Genomic DNA, 19,570 nt, shown 5'->3' with positions numbered 1-19,570 from the left:
TCTTAATTCAGCTTGCACTGCTCGGTCCTTCTTCCTCTAATGTGACTAGAAAGTCACAGTCTGGCTTTGACTCACGTGGTCACTCATAGCGGTCCTTCAACCTGGCTATCTCGAAAGGCTGTCGTTGTGCCCGCTCTTGACTCACTCAGCTGCCATTTGTCGCTGTCCACTTTGTCGACCCAAATGCTGTACTAAGCTATTCCTCTCCGAAAACATACCGAGCCAGAACTCTGGAATGACAGTTGTCGACATCAGACTACCGAAGGTGGTCCGGAATCCATGAATAGGTGAGAGAGAGATACCTGACATCCACGAAAAATGAAAAGAAAAAAAAAGCCTTCTCGAAGAGGAGCAGACTCCTTTTATCTTGCACCTTTGGCACACTCTTTACCGCTACGTTTTTTCTTGCTAGGTACCGATCCTTTTGCTTTGGCACGTGGGACGGTCCCTTATACCAAGTCTCCTAGTGCACACGGGACAATCCTCTCCTCCGCATCTTCCGAGAAATATGAGTGCGTGCTGTTCTCCGTGCAATGCCACTGCCTTAGGCTAAACATTCACCCAAAAGTTTCGCCAGTGAACTTTGAACTTTTGGTTTTACCGCATGACAAACATTTCATATAAAATACCTCTTAATTGTTACAGTTTACAAAACAGATCATATTACTTAGATTAAATAAATTCCATATTAAGGTATCCAAATTTATAGCACTTTTTACAGTCTGCTTCTTTACTTAAGCACAAGCCTCTCCTTGTCGATTTATTACACTTGTTAAATCCTGAATGAAAACTCTTTATTCAAGATCTAACAGTATTAAATGTGATAGTTTCTCATACAAAAATCCACTCTATGTCAGATTTTGCACTTTCTAAATTTAAAACTTAATTCTAAGAACACCAGTTTGATTTTTGATTCAAGTGGAGGTCATCCAGAAGACATGACGGCCGAGTTCAATGCCATACTTTCAGATTATTACCAATGGTATTTCAAAAATTGGTACAAGCAATGTAAATTGTGTTGAGTTAAGGGTCTTTCCTTAACTCATTACACCTGAAAATATACTAAAAATAAATTATTCATCTTTGCATAGTTGCTCTATTTTTATGGGTGTTTTCTTTATTCAACAGGCATATGTATAATTAGGCTTTACTTTGTATAACAGCACAGCAATATTTTTGACTAATACTGATCTATTTTATGGTTATCTAATGTGTCAGCTATACTACCATTTAAAATTTCATAGGCACCTCAAAATAAGTCTGGCATCACAGGAGATAATGAACAAAGCATGCTCTCAAATTTTTAAGTTAAAGAACTAATTAGCCAGTTAAGAAACTGAATATTTTTGAAAACAGTATGGAGTATTAACTACTCAGCTCAATCTGAAAAACATAACATCTAACCTTTCATTAAAAAGAAATAAGTTTGCTGTATAAAATATCTTTTATAGTTCAGTTAGTTTTTAGAACACGTTTTCATATTGAAAAGAGCAAAAATCATTTGTTATACTGCTGTTTCATGTGTATGTATGTATATATACATACAGCATAACAAGGTTTTATTTAAATCATTATTGATAAAAATATCAATTAAATGGGTAAATTATAATTTTGTGAATAAATCCCATCTATTTTTTATTTTTATTATTACCTGGCTTTCCATTATTTCATATAAGGAGAGATTCCATTCTCTATATACCTTCATTGTTTAATTTAACTTATTATACTGACTATGATCCACGATACATGAATAGAAACATCTAATTAATCTTAAATATTTTTCAACCTGTCTACATAACTTATACAGAATGAATAATGCACAGTTATCTCTCAGTAAACAATTATTTCAATGATTCAAATAAATGAATGTATATCTATAAGAGCAGCTAGAGAATATATAAGAAAAGAATACTAACCTTATCATGTTTCTTCAAGATCTTACGAAAACCAGTAAAATTGAGATTCTGATAGTTTTGCAAAAGGATGAGACTTAGATAAAACTCACTGAATGCAAGCTTCAGATCATGAATCTTCCTAGTGTGAGTACGTACTTGTTTATGTGCCTGCCTATCCAGAGCTTTCAGCCTAAGAGTTGGTCTGGAAAAATGGCAAAAGATTTTCAACTTAGATAAAATCCAAAAATAAATCATTATTTTTCCCTTAATCACTAACATACTCAGTTTTAGGTAGGAATTACACAAAATTTTCTTAAAGATGTGACTTGCAGACTTGTGAGGGGCAGCATCCGAATTTATATTCCAAATTAGTTATACACAGGAACAATTATACTACACTGTAATAATTACGTTATGGCCTACTCTAAGGGTAACAAATTGCAAACAATTATGCTACAAATTTCTTCACTTGAAAATAAAATTCCTGCTACAGCCACAAACCACACCTTTCCCCAAAAAATAAATATTTTCATTAATGCAATGCTGAACACACTGTTATTGACAAATTAAACTATCAAGCATAAATTTAGAAAATTAAAAACTGATCCACTTATTAACATAATACTAACAGTATATCAGACTAATCGTTCTAAAAACGAGACATAAGAGGAAGAATATCATAAATTATTATTACCAGAATCACTTAAAATTTTCAGCTAAGTTTCATAGCCATTGTCAATACAATTATAGGAAAACACAAAAAATCTGGTTGAACATTATCTACTAAACACAAGATTCAGTGGAACAAAATCAAAGTGTTACACAAAAGTTATTTTCCTCTGGAAAGACTGTACAAAGAAAGCTTGAAGCACACATTTACAACCAAAACAAAAAAGGATTGCCTTAAATTTTCTCAATTTTGGGAAGTTACACTAATACTATTATTATTACCCAAGACCTCATGGATGCTCACCATTTATGTGTTCCTTAGTTTGTAATTAATTTTTTATATTTAAAAATAATTTAAATTATTTCCCTGTAATTTATTCTGAATATCTATAGTGTAGAAGGAGCTATTCTCATAGGGCACATATCATGCACTTTCAATTGAATTGTTCTCTTTTTCATGTTTTCTTATAGTTGTATTGACAATGGCTATGAAACATATCTGAAAATTTTACAAATAAAGACATTTAAATGAAACTTATGTGATTCCAGTAATAATATTTTATGATAAGTATGTCAAAGTATTACTAGTAAGGATGATTAGTAGCTATCTTTGGAAAGAAAAATACATAATGTGGACAGCAATATATTTTTCTTAATTCAACAAATCAGTTATAGTGGTAATGATATACATCAAGTTGAAGAGCCCAGTCTTGGGGACAAGATCCTCACCCTCAATGCTGGGTTGCTCAACTTATACAATGCCTTAGATGAAACAGGAGTCACACTGATTCCTCAAATTCATAGCAAAATAAATCTTATGAATAAACCTTCAAATTCCTTCTTGATAAAATAAAGGTATGTACAGGATACAATGATGATAATAATAATGTTGCTTTTTCTCTTCTAACTTCCTATCAACAATTTTCAACCATAGTCTGTCAGGACTCCAATACATTTCCTAATATTTTAGCCTTCTAAAGGTACTTCTAAATACAGTTGACCAAGACCTTGGTTATCTCCTAGATCTCCATTAAGGAATCAAATACTAGTTTTTTTAACTTTTACTCTCATCCTGGGAGTGACTACACATCTGAGATTAGTTGTAATAAATGCCAACAATGTCAGATTCTTTAATATTGCATGCAGTTTATAGATGTGCGGAATGAATTTGATGGACATAAGGACCTGTATATGCCTGATGGACTGCAATTAAATGGTTTTGAGTTAGGTGCTTTGAGAAAGAATGTTCAATAAGAATTTGGAAGTGCAAAACCAGGGAAACTAAAAATATTAGGTGGGAGGAAGTAAACAAGCATATGTCTAGCCACCCCTGGAACAAATGAGTGCACAAGAATAGCCACCCATGTGATAGATAACTGAGTGTGGGAATTATTGTGAAGAGGAGGGTGCAGTTTCCCAGTTTTTTGAATCTGAATGGGTAGGTAATGACATTAAGGGTAACTGTAGACCCAAGGGAATGTCAAAATGCATGTACACAAATGCCCAAAGTAACAGAAAAAAACGTTTTTGGTATTGGTCACCTTGATTTGGCCAAACATTATTGGCATGAGAGACCTGGTTGTCAGAGAATAATGTAGTTATAGGGATAGAATGTAAAGGATATTGTATTTTCAGAGAAGACAGAAATAGGGCAGGATGAGGATATTATTAATGATAGCTGAAGAACTTCAACAAAAATAGAAGTTCAGAAAGACAATCTGATGGAAATGGTTCATCTGAGGTTGTCTGATGTGAGATAAAGGCCAATAGGATAAGTATATTGTTAGTTGCTGCTATAAATCTGCAGTCCAGAAGATGCAGATTAGCACAATGAACAATTATCATTGGAGACTTCAACAATGGTGATATAGATCAGAAGGAGGAAAGAGCAAATAGCAAAATGGAATTTATATAGTTACCATACTAGTTACCTAAAACAGCATATAACAGAAGAGACCAGGGTTTTGAGAGTTGGATCTTGTACTAGCAACAGAAGATCTATCTGTAACTAGTGGTGAGCTGTAAGGGGCTTGCCCGAGACCTTTGTTAAATTTTTCTCAAATTTGTGAGCCCCTTGTTCTTGTTTACTTTTTTTATTTCAAAAAAATAAAATAAATTGAAATATATTAAGTGACAAACTCATACGCTAACCTAACAAAGTGATTTTATTAAATAAAATATTATAGTTACTGTTACTACCATTTTACAAATAAGAATTCACTTTTGGTAATCGCATATAAATAGGACTATAAAATAATGCCCCTTGATTGGTACCGCTGATTATCACTTGACATATAAAAACAAAGAGAAATATAACGCACTTCAATATTATTGTGTTTAGATAATATTTATTTATAGATTGTTTGTCATAAAAACTTCTATCCCAAACAAAATTTATTTTGTTTATAAAAAATGCAGACTATTTCATACGTGTGATTATAAAAGATTTTATTCTTATTATATTTTGATAGCAAAAAAATGTTTTTCTTATGTAAGATAAATTAACACAGATGATTGCGTGCAAATATTTCATCTTTAGATCATGAAATACTGGTTTAAAAATGATAGCCTTTACAGGTTGTCATACTTTTACTTTTTGATAATCGCATATAAATAAGAATAATGTACACAAGCCATATTAATAAAAGTTTTTGTGTGAGCCCTTTGTTAAAATTTTCATAGTTCCCAACTGTCTATAACTATAGTAGCAACTCTACCTCTGACTGGGGAAAGTGACCATGCAGTCTTGTCCTGGAAGGTTGCTCAACATGTGGAAATTTCAGTCAAGACAGGGTTTATACAGAAGTACAAAGCTGGCAATTATGATAAACTTAGAAGGCAACTCTGAAATAGTGCCATAGCATAAGACACTACATAGAATGAATATCAGTGCATGAGAAGGAGTTGAGGATTGTTTGAGCAAGACATTATCAGAATGCATATTCAGGGTTAGGAGGATAAACCAACCAGGAATTAAGTGGATGACTAGCAATATAAAACAGGAGCTGCAAAAAAAGAAAGCATAGTGGAAGGAATATAAACAAGGTGATCAGCATGTCCACGAGCAAGTATAAGAAAGAAAGGTAACTAATATGGTAAGAAAGACTAAATCAAATTTTGAGAGAAAAGCTAAGAAGGCCAAAGTAAAGCCAAGAGTTTTTTTTGTTTTTTTTCCTCCATAGTGAGAAAGATAGAAAAATAACTTTACTCAGTGTTGATAGTAGGAAAGTGACAGAAGCAGAAAAAATTTCAGTTACTAAATGATCACTTGGCAATAGTATATCATCCAGGTGGAGACTGCAATTACAGAAGCAAACAGACTGATGTGAGCATTGAGGTAAATGAACTGAAAATACAAATACTCAGTATATTAAAAAATATACTGAGTACAGCAGTGAAATATGTAAATACAGCAGTGGGCCTGGACAGTATATTAGTTCATGTGCTATGAGAATGTGCAAGTGAACTGACAGTGCCTCTGATGAAGTTTAATCAAAGTCTCAGCTCTGGAAAGGTTCCAAGGGAGTGGGAGAGTAGAGATAATTCCATTTGTTGGATTCTGAATAAAGAGAAATTAAATTTCTTAATACTCCCTTCAGAATTCAACATAATCCACCATATCAAAGGCTACATTTGTAGATATTATTTAATGTAAATCTCTTATTATAAACTATTATTCATATAATTACCTTTGAGTTTTTTTTTATTTAATTATTTAATCTAGGATATGTATTAATGATGGAAAGGACTATATAAAAATAACATTCATATTATTTTATTTATTCCTACATTAATAGTAGAAGAATTTGTGTTCATATTAATTATATATTATTTGAATTGAAAAATATCCTTTTATTTAGTTTCTGTATGTAAAGGAAAAATGTTATGTAATGCTTATGCACTGCTCTAATTGTTGTCATGGAGACGGAGTTAAAAATAGAAGGCATGAGCGTAGTAGTGTGCGAGTTATGGAATGCGAGATAGAATTGATATAAGCTAGACGGTGAGAACAAGTTTTGGCGGGAAAACGGAGTGAAAATATATAAACGGAAAGTGAGAGTAAAACAGAGCAGTGAGTAGCAGTTGGTCGGCAGAGAGAGCACCAGAGAACTAGGGACTGAATACAATTGGAGTGCACAGCACAGTAACGGCACTGAGAATAGTACAATAGAGATGAGGAAATAATTTATTAGCAGCATGGAGTTAAGTAAGAGGCTGTAGTACAAAGAATTAAGTGCTGTGATCATATTACAAAGGATCGAAATGTAAATTGACAACTCAGAATATTGATATGGAATTCTGAAGTTAATGTTGCATTCCAGAGCTTTCAAGGAAGATAAATGAAAGCCGATTCTATTGTAAAGTAGTATATGAGGAATAAGTGCATTTTCTAGTGCAAGTGTGTCTGCATTTGTGATGTGCTGAAGTTAAAGATTAAGTTAATTTAAAGAAAATTACTTTTGAAATGTGTAGCTCCAGTGTGATAATTATCTAAAGTTTTAAATGTGCCTCAGTGAATAATTTGTGCAAAGATTTATTCCAGTAAGAATAATTGTACTTTATAGCATTTTAGAGTGAAGTTATAAGAATCATCTCCTTCTTGTTAAATCCTAACATTAACTGTTTATGCTGAAATTAGCCGAAGCTAGAAGATTAATAGTCTTCCCCCCTTAAGGTGATAGCTATCTCTTGACTGAGCTATGTGATTTCTGACTAAGGGATAGATAAAGAATACTATTGTAAAAATAGTTGCTGTGAATTTCAGTGGTAAAGAACTTTAGAACTATCTTTGCCTATTAAGGAGAAATTAGATTTTGAAGCTCAGTGTTTAATACCAAAAGTTAAGTGAATGTTATGTGTAGTTGAACTGAGTTAATTTTGCATTATCTTGTATCCAAAGTATGATTATGTATATATTATATAACCTTGCATTAAATGTTTTGTTTTATTGATTTTGATTTGTTGTTAACCTGATTCTTTTCCACTGCACCGTTCATAAAATTATCGGACCTAGCAGGAACCTCAAATGCTAATGTAAAATTTGGCCTATATATAAACATTAGACTGCTAAAGTTAATTAATATTTGATTACACTATTTTGCACAGACTAATCTGAACATAGGGTGGCACAGTATAATAGAAATTTCCCTATATTTGGATTAGTAATCAACATACAATTAATTAACCTTAATAAGAACAACGTTAAAACAAGATGGCGGATCAAAAGACAGGAAGGATGATCCAATACATTACATAAAGGCAGCTCTAAGACAGAAATAACAAATTACAGAACAATTAGTATCTCCAGAGTGCTGAAAGTTGGTTAAAAGTAAAATTCAGGAATGGGTGGATAAGAATACCATACTCTACAGGGGGTAAACAAGGCTTTGTAAAAGGTGGGTACTGCCTCAATAATTCATTCACATTTTATAATAAGGTGACTAAAGAATTGGACCAAGGAAATGGCTATACCATGATACAGCTGGACTTTGCAAAGGCTTTTGAAAGAATAAACTTGTGAGATCAAGGATCCAGAGTTGGGTTGACAACAATGGTATTATCTTTGATGGACAGCATGGATTTGCTAAAGGGATGTCATGTTTTAGTAATCTACTTATTACAATAAAGTGACTGCTTCCTTGGACAGAGGAGAATATACACAGTAATATACTTGGATTTTGCAAAGGCTTTTAATAGAGTACCTCATGATAAGTTGACAGTCAAACTAGAGCAAATTAGGTTGGATATTAGATTAGTGCATTGGATTGGAGACTGGCTATCTGATAGGTATCAACAAGTTGTGTATGGGGGTGCAATATCCAGGAAAAGGAAAGTCACTAGTGGAGGGCCTCAGGGGTCTGTTTTAGGGCCATTACTATTTAACTTTTATATTAATGATATTGGCGAAGATTTGGATAGAGATATTCAGTTGTTTGCAGATGATGCAAAGTTGGGACGAACCATAAAGAGTAGTGAAGATGTTGTGGCCTTGCAAGAAGACTTGAATAAATTGGGCGATTGGGTAAGCAAATGGGGATCTGAGTTCAATGTTGCAAAATGTAAGGTTTTAAAATTTGGAAAACAAAGATGGGATGCAGAATTTATGCTTGGTGAGAATATATTGTTTGAGGTAGAGGAAATAAGAGATCTGGGGGTGATAGTGGATAAGGATCTAAAATTTAGGGGACACATCACCAAAACTGTGAAGATAACACAAAGACTTCTGGGAATGATGCAGAGGACACTGATGTGTAGAAGTAGGGAGATTCTTGTTCCGTTGTATAAGGGTTTGATTAGGCCACACATGGACTATTGGGCCAGATTTGGTCACCGGGTTTTTCAGAAGGATGAAGAGATGTTGGAAAGTGTCCAAAGGCAACTGACCAAGGTAGTTTCTGACCTCTGGAATGTTGAGTATGAGGAAAGATTGAGAAGATGTAATTTGCAGAGTCTGGTGGACAGGAGGAAGAAGGGAGATATGATAGAGACCTAAAGTTGGTAAGGGGTTATTACATGATCAATGGTGGAGAAGTTCTACAGAGAAAAGCAGGAGATCAGGGGAAAACTAGAGGTCACCCCTGGAAACTGTATAAAGAGGGTGTGAGTAAGGGAGTGAGAGGCAGATTTTTTTTCATGCAGAGTTGTGAATGATTGGAATGCCTTGCCTGAGAGTATGGTGTCTGCAAGGAGTTTGAGTGCGTTTAAGACACGTTATGATGAGATGTGTGTGTGAGAGAGATAAAAGGACCTCCCAGATGAGTCTTTGACTCCATGAGGTCTTGGGGTAATAATAATAATAATATCATGTGGAAAACTATTACATAAGTTGGAGCAAATCAGAATAGATATGAGGCTGGTGGCATGGATAAGGGGCTGGCTGACAGACATCAGAGATTGGTAGAGTGGAATCAAGGCAAATAAGGGTGACTAGTGGAGTGCCCTAGGGCTCAATAATATGACCAATGCTGTAATTAGTATATTAATGATATAGTAGAAGATTTGAAAGAGATATTCAGTTGTTTACCACTGATGCACAAGTAGGGAGGACAATAGTTAATAACATGTAGCTATCTTACAGGATGATTTAAATAAATTGGCAGTGTGGGCAAAGGACAATGGTCAATTCAATGTTGTAAAATACAAGGTAATGTACTTTGAAATGGCAATTAGTACCCATATTGATGGTACTAGTTTAGAGGAAATTGATGAGACTAGGGATCTGGGGGTGATGGTGAACAGAGATTTGAAATTCAGAGTACATATTGCAAGATTTGGCAAAATAGTTCAGAAGATTACTTGGATGCTGAAGAACACATTGACAAGCAAAGATAGGAAAGTTATTATTCCTCTTTATAAGCTATGATTCAGCCACATGTTGACTGCTGTGCACAAATTTGGTTACTATGGAATGTTCCTTATGAGGATAGCTTAAGGGTGTGTGTGGGTTACAGAGTTTAGCTGACAGGCAGAGGAGAGGGGATATGAAAAATTTCTTCTGTGTCATTCTATAAGATTGACACAGAAGAAATTTTTCAGATGGGGAGTAGGGAAAAAACAAGGGATCACACTTGGAAGTTGTCTAAGAGTGTGGTTAGTAATGGTGTGCAAACTAGGTTCTTTACTTGGAGTAGTAAATGAGTGGAATGGATTGCCAGAGGTAGCTGTGAGCACCCAACTGTAAATAGGTTTAAGGAGTGCATGATAGGTATTGTGTTAATGGATAGGGTGGGTTTCCTGCAACGAGTCTTGACTGCATTGAGTACCCATATAAATGATATTGTCTTTAATCCTTTTCCCACTGATACAATCTGTTCATTCCACTAAATTTTCTCAAAGACTATTTGGAGTCTAGTCTGATCAGCTTTTACTTCTAACCAGATATTTCATCCTTAAGCTAAAACTGGTTCAAACTAGGGATGGGAAACAAATGAACATGTTGAGCTTATCTGTGTTTTCATTCAAGTTCAAAGATTTTAGAAATATCAATTCAGGTTTCAATTGCAGTTTTATATTTTCTGGTTCAAATTTTTCTTTTAAATCAATTTTAGTTTACACATTGGTTTCAGTTTATCATATAAAAAATAAATAAAACAAAGAAATTCATAATTTCCATCAAAAATATAAATAGTAAACTTTCCAAGAAATGATTTTCTTTAATCCTTTATCCAAGTAACCAAACATAAGTTTGCTTGTGAAGTATCTAGGTTGCTCAACCAGAGCCGCTGATGATTTCCCATTATCTTTGGATCATTTTATGCAGAGATGAGATCACCTGGATGATAACTGGCATGCAGGACAACCTGCCATTTCAAATGAACATGTTGAGCTTATTAAAGGACTCCTTGTGGTTGACTGGCAATGGACTGCACCATTTTGGCCCAGGAAACTGGAATAAATCACCAAAGTGTTTGGCACATCCTAAAAGAGGCTCAGTATGCATAAAATTTTAGCTTTTTTGGATTCAAAATCACTTGACAGATGCAAAAAATGGCACAGGTATGTAGTTGCTGGCTTCCATGTGGAACGATACAAAAATGAAAGATGCATTCCTGAATCTTAGCCATTGATGAAACTTAGGCAAGGGCTTAATCTAATGACTAACTCCAGCAGAGTTAAAGTCATGCTGATAGTTGCTTGTGACATTCAAGGTGTCATTCTTCATCATGCTGTGCCCCAAGGGAAAACGTAACGCACGGTACACAGGCAATTTCTGGAGTGTCATTTTGTCTGGCTTTAAGGAGAAAGTGACCACACTTTTACACAAGTTCTCCATATTTGGTTGCACAACATCATGTGTCACAATTAGTGATAGAGATATTGAACAGGTGGCAATGGGAAGTATTAAAACATTCTCCATATTCACTAGATATAAGTCCTTGCAACTTGTTTCCCATTCACAACTCTCCAAGCAAAAATCTAGTCCTCATACCCCTACTAACAACACTTTTATTCAACTTCCAGGGATGACCCCTATTCTGGACTAGAGAGAGACAAGTGCTGAAACATTTCACACTGCACCAATTCTATAAAACACTTTAAGCAACTTAAATGCTTCTATCATATAAGGGGTTGTTATAGGATCAATGCTGGAGAGGTTCTACAGAAAATAATGGGAGATCGGGGGGAGAACCAGAGGTCATCCCTGGAAACTGTATAAAGAGGGTGTGAGTAGGGGAGTGAGAGACAGTTTTTTTTCATGCAGAGTTGTGAATGATTGGAATGCCTTGCCTGAGAATGTGGTGTCTGCAAAGAGTTTGAATGTGTTTATGTGTTGGTATGATGAGCTGTGTGTGTGATAAAAGGACCTCCCAAATGAGTCTTCGACTCCATGAGGTCTTGGGGTGGTAATAGTAATAATAATATATCCCCTCTTTTTCTCCTATCAACTAACTTCTGCAATCCACACACCCTCAATCTATCCTCATAAAAAGAATATTCCACGAGCCATTAACCATCTTGGTCACTCATCTCTGAATCCTCTACACTGCTTCCTCATTCCCAAGAAACCCAGGGGAATACAATTCAACCCAGTAATCCAGATGTGGACAAATCAAGGACTTATATAAAGAGGAATAAGTTCCTTATTGCCACTTGATTGGTGTATACTTCAATAGCCAAGTAATCTTATGGGCAACCTTAGCAATATGTCTTCCAAACATGAACTTTGTCTACCACCACCCAAAAATCTCTAGCTCATCTATTTCCTGGAGTACAGAGCCATCTATATGATATACAGCTCATAACAGAAATGGAAATAATGGAAATAGAAATGGAGGAATCACAGGCAGTCACAACATCTTTTGACAATTTGCTCCAAGATCCTATGTTAATCCCAGTAATGAATAGGATGCCTATTCTTAATACTGTTGAGTTAATTGAAACTCACTCAAATAACATAGGAATCGAGGCCAGGTGGGGATGGTCAAAAATTAGTTCCTTATTCTGTGTCACTTGCATTATCTACTTCTTGTCAAGTTGCACAAAGTCTGATAAAAGATATTGAACCTGGTGTCTCACTCTTATTACCTGGAGCTACAGTTTCATCTTTTGCCAGTTCTTCACATCAAGATTATAGTTCCATGATGATATCTTGAGATACATCCAGGCCTACTGCTGTTATGCCAAGCATTCATAAAATACATGATCAGCAGCTTCCACTACAAGATCAGAATGTCACTCAGGAGAAGAAAAATTAGTCAATTATCATTGGATATCCTTGTCAGAACATCAGTGTGAGGTCTGCTGCAAATACTGCACAACCAAAAATATCCAGACATAACATGAAACTACATCAAAATGTCAGACATGAATATATACTGGATCCAGACATGAAAGCAGAGTTGATGATGATGAGGCAAGAGATGAACTGCATGCGAAATGAAAAGAATTACGGACATATATGGAAGAGTGAAAAAGAGTAGAAGGCCATGCAAAAGATGTAACGAATGATTTGAGAGCGGCTCTCTATGGAGATTCCATTATTAGAGGTGTGGTGAATGAGCAGGTGCATAAGGTTTGTTTTCCTGTGGTAGAATGGAGAGGGTGATTGAAGCATTGGACACCAGGAATGAGAGAAAGCACAAGAGTTGGTTGTTGTAGTAGAGACAAATGATTTGGATGGGAACAAGGAAAATACCAGATTGAATATAAGGAGAGTAAAAGATAACAGTGTAGTAGGAAAGGTAGTCAGTGTGTTGCCAAGATATGAGAGTGATGAATTGAGGAGGCAAGCAAAGTCATGAATGATATGTTAGCACAGTTATGCGAGGAGAATGGAGAACATTTTGAGAATGTGTTCGAGGAATTTGAGGGACAGATGAATTTGTATAAAGAAGATGGGCTGCATTTAAATAGTTTTGGTGTGAGTCGGCTGGAGAGATTCTTACTGGCAGGAGAGGTAATGACTGTAATGAATAGATCTGAGGTGGTGCAAGGTCAAATGAAAGAGCAAAAAAGCAGGATAGGGAGAGGTGTATTTGCTCACTTGCAAATGGAAAGGTGAATATCATGAATGAAGTAAATGAGAGAGTGAAAGCACAACACAAACAGGGAGGAGGTATGAGGAGACAATTTATGAAACATGCAGACTGGATTCAGAGGTGAATGTGAGAGATTGAGATGGCCTGGGATGGGTGTGGGGAAAGTTGTAGAATTGGTGGTAATATAGAGGATGTGACTGGGGAAGGTATTGAAGAGTCACATTGGAGAAGTGAGGTTCGTAGGAATTGTAGAAGCAGTAATGATTTCTTATTTAAGTATAAAGAGCTAATAAGCTTCATTTCGGCAATGAAAACATTACTTAAAATTAAGGGGATATTAAATCCCACAGTTTTAAAACCGAATAAGAAACTCAAAGATTGGAATCAGAGTTTCTTGCCGAATATAGTATACTATAAAGTATCGGTGAACACTTAGCGTGATTGTACTATGGTCACTTGCATTAGCTCACGCTAAGTGTTCGCCGATACTTTATAGTTTACTATATTCGGCAAGAAACTTTCCGATTCCAAACTTTGAGTTTCTTATTCGGTTTTAAAACTGTGGGATTTAATATCCCCTTAATTTTAAGTAATGATTTTTTATATTTATTTACTAATGCTAGAAGTATTTGAAATAAGGGGAACAAAATTGTTGCTTTGGTTGAGTTTATTGGCCCCAAAATTGTTGATATAAGAGAGACATGGTTAGTTGACGATGACATCCTGACAGGAATAGAGCTGAAAGGATATATTTTTCATGAAAACAGACATGGAAGAAAAGGGGGAGGAGTACTGTTGATGGTAGCAGATGAGTTGTGCCCATCTAAGGTGGATTTGCAATGTGCAAAATTAGTGGCCATGTTTTTCAGGTAGTATGGTGTGAGGTTGGTAGAAGTAAACAGGATGAAATATTTAGTGGGTGCTGCTATAGACCTGGTGATATGGAGGGTAATGAGAAGGAAATGTATAGGCAAATTGGCCAAGGTAGCAGGAAACTAGTGATCATTACGGGCAACAAATTATGGTAATACAGACTGGAATCAAGAGGCTGCATCTGGAGGTAAAGAAAATGAATTTTTGGAGTTTTTGAAATAATTACCTTAGGCAGTAGGTAACAGAGGGTACACACTGATCAAGAGTATTGGATTTGATCATCTCATAAGATGATCTTATTATTATAAGTGAGGCGTCAAATCTTCCTCCAGTTGATGAGAGTGACCATGAGATGATCACTTGCAGGGTGACCAGTCATTTGAGGACGTGTCTGTTAGAAAGGGACATATGTGGAATTATAAGATTGATAATTATGAAAAGCTCAGAAACAGCTTGCAATAATAAATTGCAAAGAGGAACTGGATGGAAAGGATATCAATGCTGCTTGGGCCGTACTCAAGAACTATTTGGTGGAGGCAATATCAGAATGTATTCCAAAGGTTAAGAGGGTAAATAGAGCAGGTGTGAAATGGATGAAAATCAAGAGATAAAAGGTATGCAACCTGGAAGAAGAAGGTATTATGGAAGAAACACAAGATGAGTAGTTATAACAACCAGTTGCATGAGAAGTACAAAGAGTAGGCGAGGAATGTGACTTTCTTGATAAGGGTAGCAAAAGTGCAGTATGAATGGCAGTTAACTAAAGCAGCCAAAAAAAATCTTGAGTTTTTTTTTTTTATATGTGCCCGGTAGAAGAAAGAATGATTATGGTAGGATGGGACTGATTGGTGAAAACAGAGGAATGATAACTGCTGTGGAGGATATAGTTGAGATATTTAATGAGTAATTTATAAACGCTATTTCATTCTTATGAATGTGACATCATGCAGAACTTGATAGTGGGAAAGAAAAAGGAACTGTTAGTAAGTGAACAGGAGGGATATGAAGAATTGAAGACTTGATATAAATAAGACTGTTGGATTCGATGCTATTTCACGATGTGTTTTGAGGGAATGTTCCAGAGAGTTAACAGCTTTTGCATATCTTTTCAACATGAGTTTCTCACTGGGTCAAGTTCCAAAAGAGTGGAAAGAGGGTAAAATTGTTCCAATTCATGAGAGAAGTGATGATAAGAGTAGGGCTTTGAATTATAGACCAGTCTATGTGTCTAGAGTTGTGGTTAAGATATTAGAGAAGTTAGTTAGGACTAAGATTCAGAATTGGGTTGACAACAGAAAAATACTCTTTGGTGACCAGTATGGATTTACTAAAGTAAGATCATGCTTTAGCTATCTGATTACTTTTTATAATAAAGTAACAAATGCAGTGGATAATGGTGTTGCATATGTAGTGGTATATTTAGATTTTGCAAAGGAATTTGATAAACTGCCACATGACAAGCTGGTAATTAAATTGGAAACTGATGAGGCTGAACAGTAGATTAGTTTGCTGGATTAGAGATTGGCTGTCTGATAGGTATCAGTGAGTTGCCTATGGAAGAGTGATATCCCAGAAGAGGAAAGTTACTAGTGTTGTACCCCAAGGGTCTGTTTTTGGGTCCATTGCAGTTTAATTTGTATGTAAATGATATTTGGAGAGGTCTGAATGGTGATATGCAGTTGTCTGCAGATGATGCAAACTTGGGGAGTAGAGCAGATGCTATAGTTTTGCAAGAGGACTTGAATACACTGGCTGAATGGGTAAATGATTGAGGATGTCAGTTCAATGTTGCAAAGTGTAAGGTTTTGAAATTTGGGAAGCAGAGATGGGATGTAGAGTACACAACCGGTGGAAATATCTTGGAAGTGATAGAGATGAGAGATCTGGGAGTGACTGTAGACAAGGACCTAAAATTTCGAGGGCATGTTACTAAAATTGTGAGGACAACACAGCGGATAATGGGAAATGATGCAGAAGGAACTGACTTGTAGAAGTAAGGATGCCATGGTTCCCTTGTGTAAGGCTTTGATCAGGCCACACATGGATTACTGTGCACAGATTTGGTCACCTGTTTTCAAAAAGATGATGTATTTGAAAAGGTTCAGAGACAATTGACTAAGGTGGTTTCTGGTCTCTGGAATGTTGAGTATGAAGACATATTAACAAAATGCAATTTGCAGAAATTGGTGGATAGGAGGAGGAGAGGGGATATGGTTGAGACATAAGCTGTTAAGAAGTTACCAGATCAATGTCGGGGAGGTTTTGCACAGAATGGGTGAAGATAGGAAGAGGTCATCCATGGAAGCTGTAAGGCGGGTGTAAGCAAGGGAGTGAGGAGCAGGTTTTTTGCATGGAGAGTGGAGAGTGATTGGAATGCATTGCCTGAAAGTGTGGTGAGCACAGAGACAGTAAATATTTAAGGCACAGTATGGTAAACTGTGTCTATAACAGTGGACCTCCCATAACGAGGCTGACTCCATAGAGGTTGTTTTTATAATAATAATCATCATCATCTGTCTTTCCCAAAATGCTTAACTTCACATTTCTCCACATTAAACTGATACCCATCATCTTTTACCCATACTGACAGCCTATTTAAAAATTGTCCTGCAAGTTCTCCACATCACCTTGATCCTCTATTAGTACCTAATTTTGCATCATCAGCAAACAACTGAATATTTCCTATATCATTTATGTACAAATTAATCTGCAATGGTCCCAGCACTGAACCTTACAGCTCACCACTAGTCACCTGTTTCTGCCTCGAATATGCCGCTCCACATACCACCTTTCATATCTGTCCAGCAACCACTCTCTTATCCACTTAACCAGCGTCATGTCCGTCCCCATTTGTTCTAATTTTCATAAGAGATTTCCATGTGCTATTCTGTCAAATGCCTCTGCAAAATTCAGCAAAACATTGTATAGCTATATGCTTTATCCAACTCAGTTGTTATCTATTATAAAAAGTAAGTTACTAAGGCATGACAAACCCTTCACAAGGCCATGTTGATCCACAGAGTATCATTTATCTAACCATTCTTGAATTCTTTTTGACCAATTTTTCTCATACTCTTAATACCATGCCCAAGATACCGATTGGTTTATAATTTGCAACTGCAGTCTTAGAAATTCCCTTATAGAAACTCCGAGACTTAAAAAGCCTAGTCAGAGGCCTCGCTAGTTCCTGTCCACATTCTCTGAAAACCCTAGCTGATATCCCAACTATTCCCACAGCTGTATTTACATTGAGATTCTGCAATATCCTTCTTATTTGGTGCATCAATCTGAAGACTGGTTAGTTATAGCAGCATTTTACATCTTTCTCCATCATAACATCCTGTCTTGTGACCTCCTTTTTATCTCTTCATAAGTCTTAGCACCGGTTATGTTATTTATATATGAAATTCTTGGTCTGCCTCGTGGCCTCTCTCTTTCTACAGTCCCCTCCATTATTTCTGTCAATCAGTCCCCCAGGCCTCAGATGGTGTTCAATTAGGATTTTTATTCTCTTATTGATGTGGTTCATTAGTGACCACTCTTCATGAACTATATTTAGAACTTCATTACTTTTTCTTTGTCCAACTAATTTTCATCATCTTTCTCCAGCATAAAAGTTCAAATGCCTTCAACTTTTTGGTGTCTTGTTTTGTTAGTATCCAGGCTTCTTAGTACCAGGCATTTTTACCAGTAAAGGTGCCAAGTCCTTTACTGGTAAAAATGTTTCTTCTGTCATAGAATGCTTTTTTGGCCAAGATCATTCATGTTTTAATATCTGATTGGTTTCTTCCATCTTTGCAATATCCTAAGAACCTCCAATTCATCTGCCTCTTTTCCCAGATCAGTATCTGTCACATATGTTAAAGCAGTAACCTTCACAAGGATGATATACCCTTGCAAAGTGGTCACTCAGTAAAAACTATTTTATCTGCTTCTGTTACCTCGCAACCATCACTCATTAAAGGTTAATCTTCCATAGTTATTCTTTCTCTCGCTTGCCACAAGGAATTCTTTGGGATTTCCTTTAGCCCGCTTGGCTACATTCTTCTCATAATCTGATTTTGCTTTCCACAGCATTTTCTTCTTTTGTAGCTTGTGCTTAATTATTCATCTAACTCTTATCTGATTAAACTTCGTTAACTTAGGTATATAATTTAATATTGTTTCCTCTAGATGACCCTTAACTATACCCCATGCACTAACATCCTTACCCTACAGTGTTTTATGCCATTGCACAGATTTAAGCTTCTTCCTAAGCTTGTCAATCACCTGCCTGGTAGTTCCATACATACCCCTTCTTGAAAAAGGTTCATGTTTTACAATCTCCTAAGTAAAGACAGCATGGTCACTTTCACCAATCGGAGGCAATGTGGTCACCTTGGTTATGGATAACTCTTCTGATCCTATGACCAGGTCTAATACTCTATCATCCCTAGTCCCCTCCATTACATACTGCTTTAATATCTCTTAGGTGTATAAATTCTAATTCCTTTTTGTCATGTGATCTTTCTTCCTTAGAGTCATATATATATAGTTGAAATCCTCCATAATAATCACTTGGCCTGTACTCATCGTACTAATTTAGCAATGCATGTCTTCCAGATCAATTATGGAACTCGCTGGCCAATAGCAATAACTGACTGTATATTTCGTCTTACTGGTCTTAATATCACACCAGACTACTTCATACGGACAGCCAATCTTCCACCTATCTCTTATTCTTTTTGGCTACAATTTATCCACTATCACAACAGTACCTCTTCCCACATCTTATCTTTTCTGAAAATACTAAACCATTCACATTCTATCCTTGCAACTACATCATCTGCTGTTAGCCAAGTCTCACAATGCCTATAACTTTCAGTGAGGTTGCACTAACCAATGCAACAGACCTTTTATTTCCTCTCTCATCTGTATTTTTCGCTACTTAAATTGTTAGTACCTAGTGGAACTACCATCATTTACTTTTCTTCAATTACATTTGTCATATCTACTTTTTGCCCTGTGGAAACTAGAAATAGTGACTCCCTAAGCAAGTGCAAATTTTGAGACTGAATCGCCATACCAAATCATCTATTTTTTTTTTTTAGATTTTACTTGACTTACCTTGCTGTTATTGATATTATGATTACCAAGTTCAGTGCTTTCCCACCT

General features: G+C 35.9%; 1 protein-coding gene across 1 annotated transcript in view; it reads right to left on the bottom strand.

Annotated features, from left to right (window-relative positions):
- The window catches only part of LOC150103693 (solute carrier family 53 member 1-like), a 291,679-nt gene that overhangs the window by 181,093 nt on the left and 91,016 nt on the right, over positions 1 to 19,570 (bottom strand). Inside the window, exon 5 of the mRNA XM_090397054.1 lies at positions 1,917 to 2,097. Within this exon, the coding sequence (XP_090253180.1) occupies positions 1,917 to 2,097 (181 nt within the window). The remainder of the gene's footprint in view (positions 1 to 1,916; positions 2,098 to 19,570) is intronic.

Source organism: Typopeltis vanoorti, chromosome 8 (assembly GCF_054136105.1).
Source record: "Typopeltis vanoorti isolate ZY-2024b chromosome 8, IOZ_Tvanoo_1.0, whole genome shotgun sequence".
NCBI classification, from domain to species: Eukaryota; Metazoa; Arthropoda; class Arachnida; order Uropygi; family Thelyphonidae; genus Typopeltis; species Typopeltis vanoorti.
The sequence above is the reverse complement of the archived record's forward strand: the minus strand, read 5'-3'. Positions and strand labels throughout refer to the sequence as shown.